Source organism: Salminus brasiliensis, chromosome 12 (genome assembly GCF_030463535.1).
Source record: "Salminus brasiliensis chromosome 12, fSalBra1.hap2, whole genome shotgun sequence".
Lineage (NCBI taxonomy): Eukaryota > Metazoa > Chordata > Actinopteri > Characiformes > Bryconidae > Salminus > Salminus brasiliensis.
The window spans coordinates 32,380,690-32,400,200 of NC_132889.1; the positions used below are offsets into that span (position 1 = coordinate 32,380,690).

General features: G+C 38.9%; 1 protein-coding gene across 1 annotated transcript; it reads right to left on the reverse strand.

Annotated features, from left to right (window-relative positions):
• On the reverse strand, positions 1-19,225 carry LOC140573594 (polyserase-2-like). Its single transcript, XM_072693032.1, has 12 exons — positions 18,937-19,225; positions 18,702-18,802; positions 18,297-18,522; positions 7,034-7,199; positions 6,667-6,941; positions 5,608-5,741; positions 5,230-5,518; positions 2,300-2,471; positions 1,933-2,192; positions 1,699-1,799; positions 1,256-1,504; positions 1-87 (listed from the first exon to the last, which is right to left on the reverse strand). Exons 1-12 carry the CDS (start codon positions 19,223-19,225, stop codon positions 1-3), a joined length of 2,349 nt encoding a protein of 782 aa, XP_072549133.1.
• Positions 19,226-19,511: the final 286 nt, after the last annotated feature.

A 19,511-nucleotide genomic window follows, 5' to 3' on the forward strand; every position in this document is an offset into this window, starting at 1 on the left:
CTAGGCCCACGTACAGTTGGCGGGGTGCCGGCCTACACTGTCAGGCACCTTCTGGATGTCCGCCGGGTCCGGGGCGGGCTCCAGTATCTAGTGGACTGAGAGGGTTATGGCACATTACAGCAATGTTCCTAATAAAGTCAAGGAGGACAACACTAGCATAAAAGTGTCAAGCATCCTAAGGTAGAGCATACTGTCATGGTGGGCATGCTTGTAGACATTGTAGTCTTTCCTCTGATGAATTGAAGTGTGAAGGTGATGCTAACTGGCGGCCTATATAACGAGTGCTTGGTTTTGTGGCTTGTTGATGAAAACAGTCTCTCCACTATGCAGTTCATTTACACTTGTGAAAGTGTATTGAGGGAAACTGTGAATTATGTCTATTATGAATAATTATTGATTTGACTGACTTTCATTTGTTTTGCTTGGCAGGTGCTCCATTAAAGCAGTACAGGCTACTCAGGATCCATGTTTGATTAACCATACATTTTGGCTGGAGGCTGAAGTTGGAGGATTTATATGAGGTGCATAGAGTTTTCTGATCCAACTTAAAAGTCACTGAAGAGACAATAGTTCACCTGTAGACATCTCTGATGAGACATTTTTTATTATTAATAAATGAAATTAATATGTGAAGTTGCACACACAAATATTTATGATTATTTATTTGATTTAAAGGTCATAATCCTTACATATATTGTAACAATGTAAAGTCAAATCGACACAAATCGAAGGATGATTTGATGAGTTAATCTAAGAAAAGCAAACATGAAATACCACTATCACCTAAAATGATGTAACTTGAACAGAGGCCCAGAGAGATCTTCATCCTTAAAGTAATATAATATATTGCATGTATGAATATTTAGAGCATAAAGTGTAAAGTTACTGAAAGGTCAGATTAACATGAGAGAATAGATGTTCCGAAAACTTGATTTCAGACTGCCCCAGAGTGACCTTCACCTTTACATCTGCCCATGAAAGGCTTGAAAACTTACAACGTGTATTACTGAGGTGCATTAGAGAGCAGAAACTGTAGGTTGCTGAAGCGTGTTGATAATGTATCTTTTTTACAGTTTTCATTCCTTCTACTTAGATGTTTCTCATTAAATGAGACAGAAATACAGATAGAGATGTTTTAACATTTTTTGTCTTCGTCTTTGGTTTTTTGACTTAATACTTGATTTACTTAAGTCAGCTTAAGTTAGCTGAACATTACAATAAAAGCAGTAAGTGAGAGCAGAAGAAGAGAGGTGACTGAGAGGAAAGAAGATGACTCGGATGCGCTGGAGCTGGCAGTAGTGGCTGCAGGAGATGGGGTGTAGATTTCAGGAGGAAAGTACATCACTACTGACTGCAGGAACTGTGAGAAGATTGAGGTCTTAGTGAAGACCTGGACAGCTGTTGAGGCACGAGTCCCCTTAGTGAGATTACTAACCAGAGACAAAACTGCAGCCTGGACCCAATTCTGTCCAAACTTACACATCAGAGGACCTCCTTTATGAGTCTGAAGTGGGAGAGAAAGGTTATGAGTCAGTAGTTCAGACAAAGATTTTACCCACAATAAAAGCAGATTTTCACTGAGAAACATTTATCTATTAAACATCTACTAAATGTGAGAGAACTCAAATAATATTTGAAGATTTTATTGCTTAAAATGAAATGGGTTTTAGAAGGTTTTAAAAATGTGTTACTAGACACCTGTTCTAAGGGCATGACTCCTGTACAGATGCTGCTGGTAGATGACGATGCGCTCCCACAGTCCAGTATAGTGGTGTTGAACTGCTGAAGAGTTTGCTCAGCTACAGGAGAAAGACAACAAAGAAGAGACAATAATGAAGACAAACAGTACTAATGTAAACTGTTCACATCCATTAGTGTAATTTAAAAAGAGACAGATGCTCTACTTTCTCTCTCACACACACACTTATGAACATATACCTCCTCCTCCTGATCCCCAACCAGATGCCCAGCATTGAGAGTTGATGGTGAAGCTGTGGTTCCCCTGGTCCACACATATGGGCTGAATGTAGTCTGAAAGTGTTGGCTTGCGAGACAACTGCAGCACTGCTACATTGTTCTCTGATCCACTGCTCAGTGAGATGTTCTTCACACTGACTGAGACCTCGTTGGCGTTGGATCCACCCTGTTTGAGGCGACCCAGGATTACAGTCCAGTCAGAAGCATTGGAGGAGCTGGGGGATACAGTACAGATCATCAGTGTGTTCATGTGGTTCTGATCTCTGACTCAACTGGTTTTGCTAACTCTGTAGACTGTGTCTAGAGAAGCTGTAGTGTTTACCTAGAGAAGCAGTCAGCAGAGCTCAGGACGAACTGCTCAGCCACCAGCGTTCCTCCACAGACATGAGTACCATTACGTTGCAGGCTGGCCATCCAAGGCCACACACCAGCAGATGCCAAAGAGTTTCCCCCTCCTGTAATAGTATTGAGCTTGGCATTGCCACACACCACAGCTGGAGGGAGAGAGGAAGAGGAATTTTATTAGTATTCTTTTGCTTTGTCCCTCAGCCTCTACCATTAAGCTGTTAATGAAGTTCTGATTACAGGAGGCCTCTCCAGGTACAGTACATAAAATATGGTGGATAATCTTACATGAAGCAGTGAGAACAATGCTGGTTGTAGTGGGTGTAGTGGTTGTTGCTACAGTGGTGGTCATGGAGTTTGATGTGCTTGTAGTGACTCTTGAGTTTCCGCTGCCACTGAGAGTGCTGTTGTTAAAAGAGACAGCTGCAGTTGACGAAGATGCTGGATGGATAGACATGCAGAAAAAATAGTAGAGAAAATTACAAAAAAATAATGTAGGATTTGCTGAAACTTTCTGCACTCTCTAATACAGTCTCTGCATTAGCCTGAATGCTAAAAAGGAAAGCCAGTCATACACGACTCATAAAGCCAGGCAGTCCTACACGAAGGAGCTGCTTACAGAAGGCTTCTCCAGGTACTGTACACAAATATATAGACAGTCTTACGTGAAGCAGTGGGTGCAGTAGTGGTTGTAGAGGTTGTAGACTGTGTAGTGGTTGTAGAAACAGTAGTGGTTATGTAGTCTGTTGAGGTTGTAGAAGCTGTTGAAATTCCACTGGCATTGGTAACGCCGTTGATAGAAGACATGATTGCAGTAGATGAAGAAGCTGGATATGTAGGTGAAGATCAAAGTGCAATGATGGATGAATGGAAGGAGATGAGAAAGACATGCAGAACAACTGAGTGGAGGAAGTCTGTATCATAAAAAGGATTATAACCCTGCTAACGTTCTTTTTTTTTATCAAAGGTTGGGGAAAGAGTTTTACAAAAATAAAGCTTCATGTAAAAGTTTGTTCCTGTTATAGAAATAGAAATAATAATTTAAGAGGAAAAAAGAAGCAGTATTAAGTTCATGTTATGTGTTACTAGGAGTGAAATTAAAAAGCTGGTAAAATGTTTTTTTAAGTTATGTTAAAATACACGTGAGCATTTATTTTGTGGTATGTTGCACATGATATAAGTATATATAATATAAATATATTTTCTATGGATCCAAGTGCAGCTTGGGGCCTCCTGTGAAAAAGGGGGAGGACCTAGGACATGTCGAGAGGGAGAGCTAAGTTGGAGCTGAAGAGGAAGATGTTGGGAAAAGTCTTGACTAAAGGGGTTTAGTGTGACTCAAGGCTACAGTGTTAGATGCAGTTATGCCTGTGTTTACTGCATTTGTTTTCCTATCTCATTTTAGGAGCCGTGAGTCTACCTGGGTACTGTGATTAGGAGTGGAATAATTAAAGTACCGGGGATAGGGAGATTTCAGCAACTGTGAGAGCCTAGCGACTTCAGAACTTCAGAGAAGATATCACCTCAGCAAATGAGCCAATTGTGTTAGTTTTGTACGACCCACCCGGCACTTCCCATGCCACTAGTCTCAGGGGTTAGTGATAAACACATCTAAGCACCTGTTGTTCAGTTACATACCTGGTGGGGGCGCAACAGAAATATAGAGAGGCGTTTTGCACTCTCTAAAACAGTCTTTGCATTAGCCTGCATGCTCATAATACATTTCTGCCTCTTGTGCACAGCTCTGTAAGTGATTAAGGACTATGTAGGGGACCGGGAAATAAAAAGGGTTCAATTATTTTTATTAGTAAAAAGAAATGGGGACTAATAAGATTTTTTTATTACATTTAGGCTGTTTTAAATCTTAGTATAATTATCATTATACTATTAATTGTTTGGACTAACTAAGGTTATTTTCATTTCCCCCAGTAGAGGGCACTCTTAGGCATCAGTGGCAAGGGACCTACATGCTAGGTTAGTGGGTTCAGAATAAAGCTTTTTCCACAGGCTGACGACTCTTTAACCTGTGTGTAGGTTTCTTCCGAGAGAGAGAGAGAGAGAGACATCATACAGATAACCATGGTGATGATGCCATCTTTTGCATGACCCAGGTTCCCCCCAGGCCTTGAGGTCGACAGCACAAACAGACAGTCTCACATAAACCTCTATTGTTTAGACACTCAGGTTACAGAAGACTCCTCCAGGAACTGTACATAAAAAGTAGATAATCTTACATGAAGCAATGGGAGCAGTGGTGGTTGTAGCGGGTGTAGTAGTTGTAGGAACAGTAGTGGTTGTGGAGCCTTTGGTGGTTGTAGTGACTGTTGAGGTTCCACTGTTATTGCTAGGGCCAGTGCTGGAAGACGTGACTGCAGTTGATGAAGAGGCTGGATATGTGGCTAAAGAACAAAGTACAATGATGAAGGGGGTGTGCAGCATTAAAAGAATATGGAGAAATCAAGACAGACAATTAATGTGGGATTTTCTTCAAATTCTCTAAAGCAGTCTCTGCATTAGCCTGAATGCTGAAAACTGAATTCTGGACATTAGAAATCTTTAACACAGCTCTGTACATGATTACATATCAATTTCAGAGGTGACCAAAAAGGAGTGGTCACAGCAGGCAGCCAGAGGACGTAAATATAATGAATTATCCTCTGTGTTATACCTCAGTCTCTACCCTCTACCCACTTATAAAGTTGAGGTTACAGATGGCTTCTCCCATTCAGAAATATTTAGGTAATCTTAGGTGATGCAGAGGGAGCAGTGGTGGTGGTAGTGGGTGCAGTGGTTGTGGTAACGGTAGTGGTTGTAGAGTCTCTGGTGGATGTAGCGACTGTTGATGAATATGGAGAGAAAGACTCTCATACACGTCTCTCTCTGTACCTGATTACATATCACAAATACAGACAATCTTACATGGAGCAGAAGTTGTGGTGGTGGTAGGAGCAGGAGTGGTCACAGCAGGCAGGCCATCACAGGACTCACTTAGGTCTCCATCAGTGCCATTGGATTTGAACAAGAGAAGGCCTGGCATGTTGGTGAAGATTGTCTCTGTGATCCAGGTCTGGTACTGAGACACTCTGGTATATACATCAGGGTAATTTTCCAGGCCACATCCTTTGTTAAAGCTCCCAATGCCGGCCTGGATCCAACGGCCATTCTGTTTGATGACCAGTGGACTTCCAAAGTCGCCCTGTTCGAGGCCAGATGGATGTGTTTAAAATGAAGTCTCTTAAATAAATGTAAAAACAATGCGCAGTGAAGTGATTGGGAGAAACTTACATCACACAAGCCTTTCCCCCCTATTCCTCCAGCACACATCATGTTGTCTCTGATCATTCCAACTCCATATAAGCAGTTACATTTCCTGTTTCCAATCACTGGAACTTCTACTTCCTGTAGAGTGTTAGGAGGTGCTGTCAAAGAAAAGGTGTTAATATGATGTATTATTAATATCAATAATAAAAGCAAGATATTCTCCTACATAAATAGTTGTCTATGCTGATGTGCAGCTTCTCTCGCACTCTAAGTTTATACTTACTAGGATTGTAAATCTCTTATTTAAAATGATATCTCCAGCATCTTCTGCAGACTAATAGATAAACTGAAACTGTGTAAAATTTCTGCTCTTTTTTAAATGGAGAAAAAAGAAGAAAAAAGGAAACTGCATTTTATTGTAATTAAATTGTGTGAAATGGCGGAACTGAATTGTAATCAGAACCCAAAGACCGTTGAATACTTTCCCTACGCATTGCTCTACCAAGAAGGGTGTATTTCAGTAGTGTGTAACATGATACAATGATTTCTCTCTGAAAAAGAGATTGTGGAGGCGAGCTTTGTGATCATGTCTCAGAAGGGAAGAAGGACCTGAAGGTAAAAACATGTTTCAGTGTTGTGTTTAACATCTCTCTGGAATCCTGACTAATGCTGCCTTAATGCTCGTTTCTCTTCAGATTGTGTATCAGATGTATCATAGTAAGAACATTCATTTTGAATCCACATTTTTGCTCCAGATAACAAACAACATGTATATTGTTGCTGTCACGTAGAAACCTTCTGTCTGCTAGTTTTTACTTTTTGGAGTAAAAAATTAATCTGAACATTGTGAATTACCATTTCATGATAAATGGAGCAATAGAAATGCTCCAAAATCAGTTAGAAAAACACATTTTCACACTGACGTCCCTTGAAAGATAAAAAGCTTCATACCTTGTCCTATAAAGTCTCCATTTTGGAGATACAAGGTTTTTGCATGACATTACTAATATACTGAGCACATATTGACAGACCCAGTTTGATTTGGTGCCTCATCTACCTCACAAATCCTTCCTCATTTCTCACCTTTAGTGGAATTTATACCCCAGCCCGTGAGCCAGGCTGAAGTGCTGTTGAAGACAGTGCTTCCACCTGCAGCAAGACACACTGGACTAATGTACTGAGTGAAGGTCACGCTAGAGTTCAACTGCAGCAGGCCGATGTCGTTGTCAAAAGTGCTTGAATTGAAGCTGGAATGCTTAAAGACTTTTAGGACAGATCTAGAGACTTCATTTGGGTTATTAGAGTCCTGCGTCTGCCTGCCCAGTAACACAGTCCATCTTGAGGACGTTGGAGAGAAACTGAAAAAAAGGAGAATCACTCTCATCAGCATCTCCTAAACATTATATGACATGTCATAATAACATTAAGAGCTTTCCAGAATGATATTCACGAATTAACGCAGGTGCCTGATGTTAGAACCCAGTCAGAGTTGATGAGGGATCCACCGCAGAAATGGCTACCATTTCGATGTATGCTAACTTGCCAAGGCCAAAAACCAGGAGTGGCACCCTGTCCTCCCAATATCCTGGTGTTTAGAGTAGCCACACCACACTGTACTAAAGAGAGAAGAGCAACGTTTAGGTTAGATGGCTGACTCTGTGTTTTTGGTCCTGTCTTGTTACATTCCTTATACAGTCTGTCTTTGTTGCAGATTTGACTTGTTGTTTTTATTAACAAGAAAGAAAAGTAGCACTTCATTGGTCATCATTTCTTCCCAGAAAGTGTTCTGACCACTGACCCGTGTTGGAAGAAACCTTTATTAATATTTGTGCAAGTTGAAGTCAGTTGTAGTGAAAAGCGTGTGCATTTGTGATGTAGTCTAATGAACTCAGCTCTTTAGTAAAGTGTTCATGAAAGAAACTCGGCCTAATTACACCCTAATTACATGTTTTGTTTTTAGGAATGTTGGTTTTATTCATTAAATCTCTGAGTTTATATCCAAACATGTGCGGTATCTGTGTTACATGTCATCACTGTCACACAAAAACTTCACAACTCACAACTTTCACAACTTTCTTAACATGCAGTAGAGCTCAGTGTAAAAATATAAATTCATCTGGGAACATTTCTATTCATCCATTCCTCACAAAGGACAACTGGCAGATTTCAGATTTAGTCAAAAAAGAGAAATTTGTGCATTGTACAGTGAAGATTTGTTAGTTTATAAGATCTGAATCTCAAATACATGCTTACTCCCTTTAGAGTGAACAACATAAGCCATAAAGCAGTGTCTAGATCTAGATTTCAGATTTCACCATATCAATAAATGTTAATTCTGTTCTATTAGAAATATATAGAACACCCTTTTTAGAATTCCTAAATTTGTGACTTGTATAGTACACTACATAGGGAGTAGTGTGTAAATTGGGATTGGGTGTTCTCTTCCTTCTTTAGATATCTTTATGAGGTACTGTCGCCTCAGTAGGGCTGGCATGCTCATTAGGGGTGTACCATATCATATTGTTCATGATAATACTGATATAATTTTCTAATCAATAAAAATAATTCATATGGTGATAATAGCGATATTCTGACTTGTTGATGGTATGACGCCATGTGCATTTACATGAGTCATTTTGAACAGAAAGGAGTATGGTGGAAAGCAGCTCTATAGCTCTATAGTGGTTTCTAAAAACAGGAGTGACTTCAGTAGTGTGCAGATGGTTTGGTTATAAAATCTCAGATGTTCAACAGACCACAGTAATGTGCAAAATATACAAGAAGCCTGTATAAAACAAAAGGGGGAAACACAACTAGTCTGTTTTACCACCTCGAGCAGAAGCACTCAGCATAGCATCAGTGTATCTCTGGAAAGCTGAACTCCGTATCACAGGTAGAGCAAACGTCAACGCCTTTTGTTTGGCTAAAGATATGATGCCAATTCAAGCAGTTGAGGAGGAAGGCTTCGCACAGCTCATTAAGAAGCTAGACCGCAGATATAGGCAGTATTTTTGAAAGGCCGCACTCCTGGACATGTATGAGCAATGCTGTGATAAGGTAGCTAGCAGCTTCACTGTCTGAGTTCTAGATCTCGACCACGGACATATGTATGGTGAAGCAGAACTACAGAGCTCCGTCTTAGCCAAACAGTGCACAACATTAGCAGCTGATGGAAGCTGTGCAGCTTGTGTCTTGTGACGATCTACATTCCTGTGATTCAACTGATTCGTTTAGCTATAGAGTCATTGTCAAGTCAAGTCAAGTCAAGTGGGTTTTATTGTCATTTCAACTACATACAGAGTACACAGTGAAACGAAACAATGTTCCTCCAGGACCCTGGTGCAACAGTGCATACAAGACACAAGTGCAACACAAACAAACAAGTGCGGACAGACAACACAACACAGTACAGACCAGAGAATAATAAATAATTGGGTGTAGTGTGCAAATTGTGCAATGTGTAATAAATAGAGTCATAAATGTAATAAATGTGTAATAAATCAGTGTCAAACTTTATCACTGCTTTTAGGTGAATCAAAGTCAATGTGGAATGATGGAACTGTAGCATATATTTGATCTGGGTCTACTGACTGGTTCGTTTCTGTTTACCTATAAAATCGTGCTATAGATATAAACTTTGTTTTGTTTGTACCTTGAGGAGATTATATGCCAAGCTGGTAGATTTTTATTTATTTATATGCATTTGTTACAATACATTACCTTTGTTAATTTTTTATATTTTATTTGTAATTTTGTATTGTAGTTGGTAAATTATAAAATAGGGACATGTTCATGTCAGGTCCGCACTGACATAAACATGCCGCGCCTAGCTCCTGAAGTCCCACCAGCCTCAGGTGTGTTTATTATATTGTCCACATTCCTTTGTCATGTTCGTGTTTTGGTTATTCGTTTAGCCCTGTACTTTTTTGCCTTTTTCATTTACGTTTACTCCCTGTTTTTTGTTAATTATTTACTCTAGCATCGTACTATCCATGCGAGTGTTCATCCCTCCTTGTCAGACCTAGCCAGTCATGACAGTTTACAGTTTTTGGTTCTACTGAATTTGAAACACAGTTATACTAAATAAAACTGGCCTTTTTTGCAGTAGTATGTTTTTGAAATTAATAAAATCTTATTCAGTGTTTTGTTATATTGGCAAAAATATTGTTAGTACAGAAATACCCTGATTGTGATATTATTTTAGGGCCATATTGCTCACCCCTAATGCTCATGAAAAAGTTTTTGTGTCTGTGTGGACGGATATTTAAAAAAAACGGAGGGAGGGAAACTCTGTTTTTTTACAATTCTTATTTTAATGATGGCAGAACTGAGCATGATAGTCACGTCACACAAAAACCTCATATCAAAAGGGCAACTTTACAGGAGAATGGAATCAATGTAAGAAAATATATTTCAAGTCAATTTGAATCATTTCTTTGGTCCATTATAGTGTAAATCAGTGTAAAGGACAACTGTCAGATTCAGATTATGTCAAATTGAAAAGAAAAAAGAAAATCCAGGACACCAACAAAATGCCTCTAATCACTTATTCTTTTGTAACACAAAAACCACTCCTATAAGCCTGGGGCAGAAATGGAGCTAGACAGTTCTTTTGTGTGGCGGTGATGATACGTCTGTTTACTACATTAGTCGTCCATGTTTCCTCTGTATTTAATGCAAATGAGAAATATCTTACCTGGCTGTGAGTGCCCCCCTGAAAGAAATGGAGAAAACATTAGTGCTCACTCAGGTAATGACATTTATTGGGACAGTTCAGGTAGATTCATGAAACCTTGTGTAGATGGTTCTTCAAAGCAGCTTTTAAAAATGGCTTTATATTGGACCAAAAAACTGGACATCTTTCATACATCCCACTCTGCCGAAGGCAGCTGGTAGATATACAATGAACAGAATATGATGTTTCTAGGCTATAAGGAAATAGTTTGAAACCAACTGCATATAACATAACATTTGTAACACAACAAGCATTCTGTAATGGTTTTTAGAGAGAACTGCAAAACTACACCATATCTTAGTCACTACAAAGCAGTAACTGAAACCTGCTATGGACTGAAGAAGGTCACAACATACACCTTATTGAAAACGTGATGAAAATAATGACTGGGGAAAAAAGATTCCATTTAAATTTTTCATAAGATTACATTTATTTTCTGATCTTCTGTACTTGCTGAATGAGCTCTGTTTTCAGTTGATATGAAACCCATAAAAAAAAATCTTACCTTTGGCTTGAAAGCTGATAAAGATCAGTACACTCAAAATCTTCCACAGCTCCATCATTACGCAGAATGAAAGTATCTTACAATATTTCAACCAATATAAAACCTTCTAGCTTTCAGCCTCACCCACGGCACACCCACACCTGTCACGCTTGCTATCTATCTGTTTATCTATCTATCTATCTATCTATCTATCTATCTATCTATCTATCTGTCTATCTATCTATCTGTCTATCTATCTGTCTATCTGTCTATCTATCTATCTAGCTCTCTCTCTCTCTCTCTATCTATCTATCTATCTATCTATCTATCTATCTATCTATCTATCTATGTCTGTCTGTCTGTCTGTCTGTCTATCTGTCTGTCTGTCTATCTATCCGTCTATCTGTCTGTCTGTCTATCTATCTATCTATCTATCTATCTATCTATCTATGTCTGTCTGTCTGTCTATCTATCCGTCTATCTGTCTGTCTGTCTATCTATCTATCTATCTCTATCTATCTATCTATCTATCTGTCTATCTGTCTGTGTCATGTGCACCTTTTGTATCTGAAGCTTATGTAACTAAATATCCTTCAGCACTAATCCCACTTGTGTCTTTTAACCTTTTCAATTTTTTTATTTGTGTATTATGTCGTAAAACAGAACATCCTGATCACTTATTTTAAAATGTCTATTGAACAACCTGTTTTATCAACCTGTACACTAATGCCTCACATACTCATAAGAAAGAAACCAAGCAGTGTGGCCTTGAGCATACTATATTCTATTAATAACTGCATACACATATATGGGGGTTCCAGTGTTGAGGGTCATTGAGGAGGACATGGTGCTGTCCATCCTTACCACCTGCCGTCGTTGCAACATGTCAGTTGGTGAATTTTTTTCCCATCAACTGTGAGTAGTATTAGACCACGTTCACCAAGTTACAGAGCGGGGTCTCTGAGTGCTCTGAGTCCAACACTCTGCTGACTCAAGAACTACAGAGCTTCAAACCAACCCCATATTAATGTCTATGGATTTAGAATGGGATTTCATCAAAGCTTCTGTATGTGTAATATGTAGGTGTCCCAATACTTTTGTCTATATATTTTAAACACTTACAGTAGGGCAGTAATTGACATTGCACTGGATGACATAAGGAAGGTAATTCTCAGCAATTGTTATAAATGATAATATTATAAAAGTACAAGTGTCTGCAGTTCAATTACCACCTTTATTTAAATTGTATTTTAACTACATCGAATGCATCTTGAATTACAGGCATATTAAAGTAGAATAAAATAAATCAAAGCTGAAAAAATAATAACATGAATTGAACACTTTGTGTTTACAGAAACACAAGGCAGCACTTTCCTAAAACATCTCCGATATGAGGAAATAAAGGCTGATTACGTGAAGCACATGATTGCCCTTGTGCAACAGGGAGTAAGACACTTGAGACTGTGAAGGAGACAGGTTTAGAGCTTCAGGAAAGATCAGATGGTACATTATTTCAAAATGTAAAACAAAGCTTGGTTTGAAGTGTATCTTGCAAAGTACTTTGCTCAAAAATGGTCAAAAGGAAAGATCTAAGTACTATCAAATGACAACATATGCTGTGACCTTATAGTCACTCAGGCCACAGACTTAGTATGATAAAGCTGTATTTGGCTGTTGTCTTAAAGTAATATGCTGAATAGTAATACCCTCAAAGTTACCAAAACACATATGATAGAAGTGCAACTCAGGATCCAGTATTCCACAATTATCCCCTTCCTTACATTGAGGAACTATGAATTCTGCCCTGTATCATAAAATTCTTCAAATGAATATCAGGTCAGTATATCCAGAAGCCGAAGGCGAGGTGCATGGGACAAGGATCAAATTATTTAAAAAAAACTGAAATGTTAACTACTGGCAATGTTGTGGCAGGACCTGAAATGAATGCAGTTCGTGCCTAAAGGCATACTCATGGTTGAAGCTGTTTGGCAAGTTGGTGTGGGCCTGATTCCATTATGGTGCTGTTATGCAACAATTACAGAAACCTTTTGATTACAGAACTTGTGTAACAGGTTACGAGAAGGGATAGAAAGAAAAAAAAGGCATTGGGAATCGAGTACTTCATTTATATATATCTCAATGAAGAAATGGAAGCTTCAGGTTGGGCAACTGGAGAATTGGGGCTGTGGTCAATAAGTGCCTATGTGTGTTGAATGTCAAAAGGGCAGCCACAGAGCCAAAGTTCTTCATGAACCATCAGAATAAGTTGCCAAAGTCCAAGAAGCACCCAAAGGTGGGGCCAGTCCTCCATTGCCTTCATTTTGGCGAGATCCATGCTCAGGGTGTTGTGGGAGATGACAAAGCCCCAAAAGGAGATTGTCTGCACATGGAACTGAGATTTCTTTAATTTAATAAAGAGGACCAGCTGGAGAACCTGCCAAATGTGGTATGTTGGTGTAGCGCTGGAAAACAGTGGAAAACATTCATCATTCTGAATGGCCTCCATGAAGATGGAGGACTGCTACAGTACCTCAAAGGTTAAGGTCATTAAGGGACAATTGGTAATGGCCATTGAGATAGTTCTTGCTGAGGCCCCTGTAGTCAATACAATTAAAGGTGGTTGAGTACAAAAAGTAAAGTACATTTCTTCTTAATAGAATGAACATTACAGAACATTACAGAATGATGCATTAGCAAGCTTGCCTAGAAATGTTAATGTAGATCAGTATAGGCAATCAACCAATCATACAAAATGAGGATCAGTGATCACCATCAGCCCCAAAAACTGATCTGCCCATCTCTAGCCTATTTATTTAACAAATGATACATATCAGTTCTCTGAAAGATTTAGAAGCCCTCAAAAACTAAAGTGGAAGCATGTTTTCCATTAATAAAATCCTTTATAAAGAATTATTAGTAATGCTGTTTCATGTCTTACATTGTTTGTCCTTTTATTCACCATATATATGAAGTTACAATACAATCTTATTTATTTTATTTATAAATACATTATTCATAAATTGTCATTGTCATGCAATCCATTCTTTCTTCCATTAAAGCACTGGTGTTCTTGCATTTCTGACTTGTTTGCTTAGAATATTATTTAAGAATATATGAACACAAAGACTCTCCTCTGACTCCTCTGTTCAACATTGTTGGTGTCAGAAGTAGAAATAGAAGTATATGTCTCCTCACCTCCTACATTTTTACATGACCTTTATACCTCATTTATAATCACATAAAAGTACACACAGTCATGAAGAGAAAGTAAAAACATTCATTTTATGGTTTTGCATATCATGACATAATAAAAAAAAAATCTGGTCTTTAAAATTAGATAAATACAACCTCAGAAGAGCAATAGCACAATGCCATTATTCATTTAACAGAAATGAAGCTGGAACACCTTTACTGCCTCTAAAGGAATAAAGAGGGTAAGTAGTTTGCAAAGTTGCAAATGAATAAACCACAAAACGTCTGGAACAATGTCCTTTGGACAGACAAGATCAAAGAAAATGAAACACAGCATATCATCACCATCACCTCATAGCAAATGTCCAGCACCTGGGCACCTGGCAGTCACTGGCTGCTGATAACGTTTTAAGTGAAGACGCCCAAATGAATGAATCACCTCTCGTTTATAAATTGTTTTTTTTTTTTTTTTTGTCAGAACTACAGTCAGAAATAATATGGGTGTATGATTTTAGATGCAATTTATCTAAAGAAATGTATAATAGACAAGCTCCTGGATTGTTAGCTGTAGCATAGACTATAGCTTTGGCTGGACAGTGATAGCCCTTCAGTATAACAGCTATTTGAGAATGTTCATTAAATATGGTGTTAAAATTATAGAAGGATGCTGTGATAGTTTTCAATATGCAGAGGGAGGCACTTCACTTCATATTGTAGCCTAGTGGCTAAACAGCATGCAACATTCTCAGCTAACTTTAGTCAGGTCAAGTCCAATTAAGTGGGTTTTTATTGTCATTTCAACTACATACAGAGTATGAAACAACATTCCTCCAGGACCATGGTGCACCATAGACACAGTGCATACAAACACAAGTGCAACATAGTACAAGTGCAGACAGACATTCCAACACAATACAGACAATCAATTAGGAGTAGGATTTCTTCTCCTTTATGAAGTCCAGAAGGTCAGAGGGTACAGGGGAGTTAGAAGGTATGGATCTTCTGACTATAAACAAAAACACAGGCCTTTCGGCCTCAACTGTCTTGGCCGTTTATTAATAAGGAAATGCTCAACATTTTCACTGTCTTGGATACTTTTTGATTTTGGTTTAATTAATTGATTTATTTTTTATTGTTTGTTATTTATTATTATTTATTGTTATGGTTTTTAAATTGGATCATCCAGTCCAGAATTTTACACTTTTCCAGTTGTGCTTAAAATGTTTAATGGGGTGGCACATTTCACCTCTCGAAAGGTTGTAAACATTATGCAGTTAATTTGTGAATGATATTTTTTTATAAAAGGAAGGCAAAGCACAGTGTTATGAAGGAATCACTTAGTTGTCTTTTAAATGTGAATGTCTCGGACAGAGTTTGGTTGGTTCAAGTTTCATACGTGTCATTTAGTAAGTTTGCTTTAGTGGCTTTAATTCACAGTACAGCTATCAGTTGTCAGTAAAGAAAAAATGGAACATAGAAATAGTTGTACTTAAATGTTTTATGGGGTGTTCTCAACAAAGTTTGCACATTATACCACCTGAAAGGTCCTAATTATTAAGTGGACTAGTAGTTCATTTTCAAAAAATCATGACTGTACTTTTTTTAATCACAAAATTATGTAAACTTTACTCAAAGTAAATTTTAAATTAAGTAATTTTTTACTTTGGGTAACTTGGGTACTGAGTAGAATTGAAGCAAAGTAAATGTACCTTCACTTAATTAAAATTTTCCAGTACTTTTTGTACCTCTGCTGAACCTTTACAGTGTTAGGCAGAGTTACTCTACTGTCCTCTTCTATGCACTTGCAAAGAACAGTTAAAACAGGTGTGTTGGACATTGGGGTAAAATTACCTTTTCATAGATATAATATTACAATACATGCAAAATAAATCCAGTTAGAAGAACACAGGCCCTCCAATAAACAGCAGCTCAGCACATTTACTTTAATTAAGAACTGATTAGATACACTAGGAACTGTGCTTGTGTTCACTGAACTGGTTGAAGGGGCAGTGGTGGCTCAGCGGTTAGAGCTCCGGGCTATCAATAACAGCGTTGTGGGTTTGATACCCTTGAGCAAGGCCCTTTACCCTCTCTGCTTCCCTGGGTGCTGGAGTTGGCTGCCCCTAGTGTGTGTGTGTGTGTGTGTGTGTGTGTGTGTGTGTGATCACTACCACAGATGGGTTAAATGCAGAGGACACACTTCGCTGTGCAGTGCACACTGTACAGTGACAAATACGTGCACCTTTACTTTACCTTTGAGTTAAATGAGTGAATGGATGATCATCTCTTATTCTAAATGTGTCTTACTCTACTGACAGATTTTTTTAGCCAATATTATTTGAAACAGTGTTGTCATCGCCCTGACTATTTCAATGCTACAATTTCAGTAGTACCCAATTGTCCTCCCCAATTTTAAATAGCCAATGCTGATGGCAGGCGGCCTTACCCAGGGTTTGAACCAGCGATTATATTTGTAGGGCCTTAGTCCATTGGACCACTCAGAGCCCTGGCTTCATATAAACCCTATGACACCCCTTATTATTATAGTTGCCAACCGTCCTATAAAATCTGTGATCGTCCCATAATGGAAATACCAACTGTTCGGTACACACAGTGCTCTGCTGTGTATCAGTGCTGAAAGATTGATGGCCGGGGGTTGTTGAAGTAGATAATGGAGCGTCATTCCTTTTTTTTTAATGTGACAGTGAAATGCAGTTAGTTATACACAGTTAATTTCATAAAAAAAATAAAGTCATACATTGATTTGCAAAATGGTTGGATATAGTTAGTAGCCATCCTCATTGCTTAGCGTAACTTGTGATAGCATAGCATCCTATTTAACATAGGTGAGCTGATTTGATGGTTTACTGCAGACAAGGCAGAGACAACCTAGACAGTGACAGACAGTGTCTTGAGGATTGCATATCTGGCCTATTATTGCTTCTGTTATCTTTGTATGAGCTGTGGGTACTAGTTATGTTAATTGAGGCAAGTGGTGATGAAAGATCTTTGAAGGAAGCTGAGCAGCTTTTGTTGGCGGCACTGCTTTGAGATGTCAGCACAGTCATTTACATTTAAGGCATTTAGCAGACGCCCTTATCCAGAGCGACTTACAAAACTCAGATCTGTTTACTTGGATAATCCCCTTAGCTACTTTGTATTGTCTAGGATCCAAAAGATACCTCTAAGCTTAGATACTACAAAAGTCAGTATAGAGACCACAATACTCAGCATGCACTACACTCTGTACTCTTGGAAGAGACGAGTCGTCAGTCTTTGTTTGAAGACAGCAAGCGTCTCTGCTGTACGGAAGTTCGTTCCACCACGTCGGTGCAAGGACAGTCTCATCTGTACCCATGCTGCTTTCTATGCACTGTGTTAAAGCTGTTCTCATGTTGGCAAGTTCTGTTCATCTGTTCGCCACAATAATTTGCTTTGGAGTTTGTTTATATCACTGCTGTACAACGATAAACTTGTATCTCCATGTTTGTCCATTTTTAGTTTTCTGCCTAGTTTGAACCCAGTAGCTGCTCTGTACACTTTCTAAAAATCTGGGAGAATGGACTAATAGAAACGCTCCAAAACGACTTGAAATAAAATCTTCCATTAAGTTAAGTTTTTCATTGGTTTTGAGTGAAGCAGACAAGACTTAGCTCTGTTTAATGAAAAGTGGCAGTAGTGGTGAAGGTAGTGTAGTGGATGAAGAAATTTCATTTTTAACAACTATAACAGCATAAAGAACTGACATGAACATCTGCACAATATTAACAATAATATAAACAGGGAGATTTCAGAGTTACAAAAACAAACTCATAGTCAATGATCTCCCCCAAAGTCTATTAATATATGTCATGTTTCTGACCCATCTTAAACACCTCTCCAGAGAGAACAGATTGCCTGTAGATGCCACTGTGAAGCAGTATCCATAATTAATATGTGAAATTACATTTATTTGATTTAAAACTCATAATCATTGTATATATTTTGATAACTATGCCATATGGTTGAAATTGGTTTTGCTAAACAAAAGAATGATTTACTCTATAATACAAGAAGACATGAAAGAACAGGATGATTAAACAGAAGCGAGTAGTGATATTGATCCTGCTATAGTACTATAACATACTGAACTATATAATTGACAATACGTATGAACTGACAACAGCATAAATTGTTGAGTTTGGCTTGATTCTTGATTTACTTAAGTGAGCTTACAGACTCATTCTTAGCTGAACATTTGAATGAAAGCAGGAAGTGAGAGCAGAAGAAGAGAGGTGACCGAGAGGAAAGAAGATGACTCGCATGCGCTGGAGCTGGCAGTAGTGGCTGCAGGAGATGTGGTGTTGGCCTTGGGAGGGAAGGAACCCACTACTGACTGCAGGAACTGTGAGAAGTTTGAGGTCTTAGTGAAGGCCTGGACAGCTGTTGAGGCACGAGTCACCTTAGTGAGATTACTACCCAGAGACAAAACTGCAGCCTGGACCCAAGACTGTCCAAACTTACACATCAGAGGACCTCCTTTATGAGTCTGAGAGTGGGAGAGAAAGGTTATAAGTCAGTAGTTCAGACAAAGATTTTACCCACAATTTTTCACTGAGAAACATTTATCTAATAAACATCTACTAAATGTGAGAACTCAAATAATGTTTAAAGATTCTTATTGATTAAAATGAAATGGATTATAGATGAAAATGTATTACTAGACACCTGTTCTAAGGGCATGACTTCTGTACAGATGCTGCTGGTAGATGAGGATTTGTTCCCACAGTCCTGTATAGTGGTGTTGAACTGCTGAAGAGTTTGCTCAGCTACAGGAGAAAGACAACAAAGAGGAGAAAGAAAAGGGAATACAACATTACTGATGGTGTGGGAAAGAGAAAGAGACTTCTCTTTCTCTCTCTCTCTCTCTCTCTCACTCACACACACTTAAATAAAGGTATACCTCCTCCTCCTGATCCCCAGCCAGATGCCCAGCTTTGAGTGTTGACGGTGAAGCTGTTGTCCCCCCGGTCCACACATATGGGCTGAATGTAGTCTGAAAGTGTTGGCTTACGAGACAACTGCAGCACTGCTACATTGTTCTCTGATCCACTGCTCAGTGAGATGTTCTTCACACTGACTGAGACCTCGTTGGGGTTGGATCCACTCTGTTTGAGGCGACCCAGGATTACAGTCCAGTCAGAAGCATTGGAGGAGCTGGGGGATACAGTAGAGATCATCAGTGTGTTCATGTGGTTCTGATCTCTGACTCTAACTGGTTTTGCTAACTCTGTAGACTGTGTCTAGAGAAGCTGTAGTGTTTACCTAGAGAAGCAGTCAGCAGAGCTCAGGACAAACTGCTCAGCCACCAGCGTTCCTCCACAGACATGAGTACCATTACGTTGCAGGCTGGCCATCCAAGGCCACGCACCAGCAGATGCCAAAGAGTTCCCCCCTCCTGTAACAGTATTGAGTTTGGCATTGCCACACACCACAGCTGGAGGGAGAGAGGAAGAGGAATCTTATTAGTATTCTTTT

Excerpts from the sequence above, each read along its gene's own strand:
- LOC140573594 (XM_072693032.1), bottom strand. The coding sequence starts at position 19,225 with ATGAACACACTGATGATCTCTACTGTATCCCCCAGCTCCTCCAATGCT. Across the intron at positions 1,505-1,698 it reads GAGTCATGCCCTTAGAACAG|ACTCATAAAGGAGGTCCTCT; the intron begins GTGTCTAGTAAC and ends CTCCCACTTCAG. Across the intron at positions 88-1,255 it reads AGTCATCTTCTTTCCTCTCA|ATACTGGAGCCCGCCCCGGA; the intron begins GTCACCTCTCTT and ends TCAGTCCACTAG.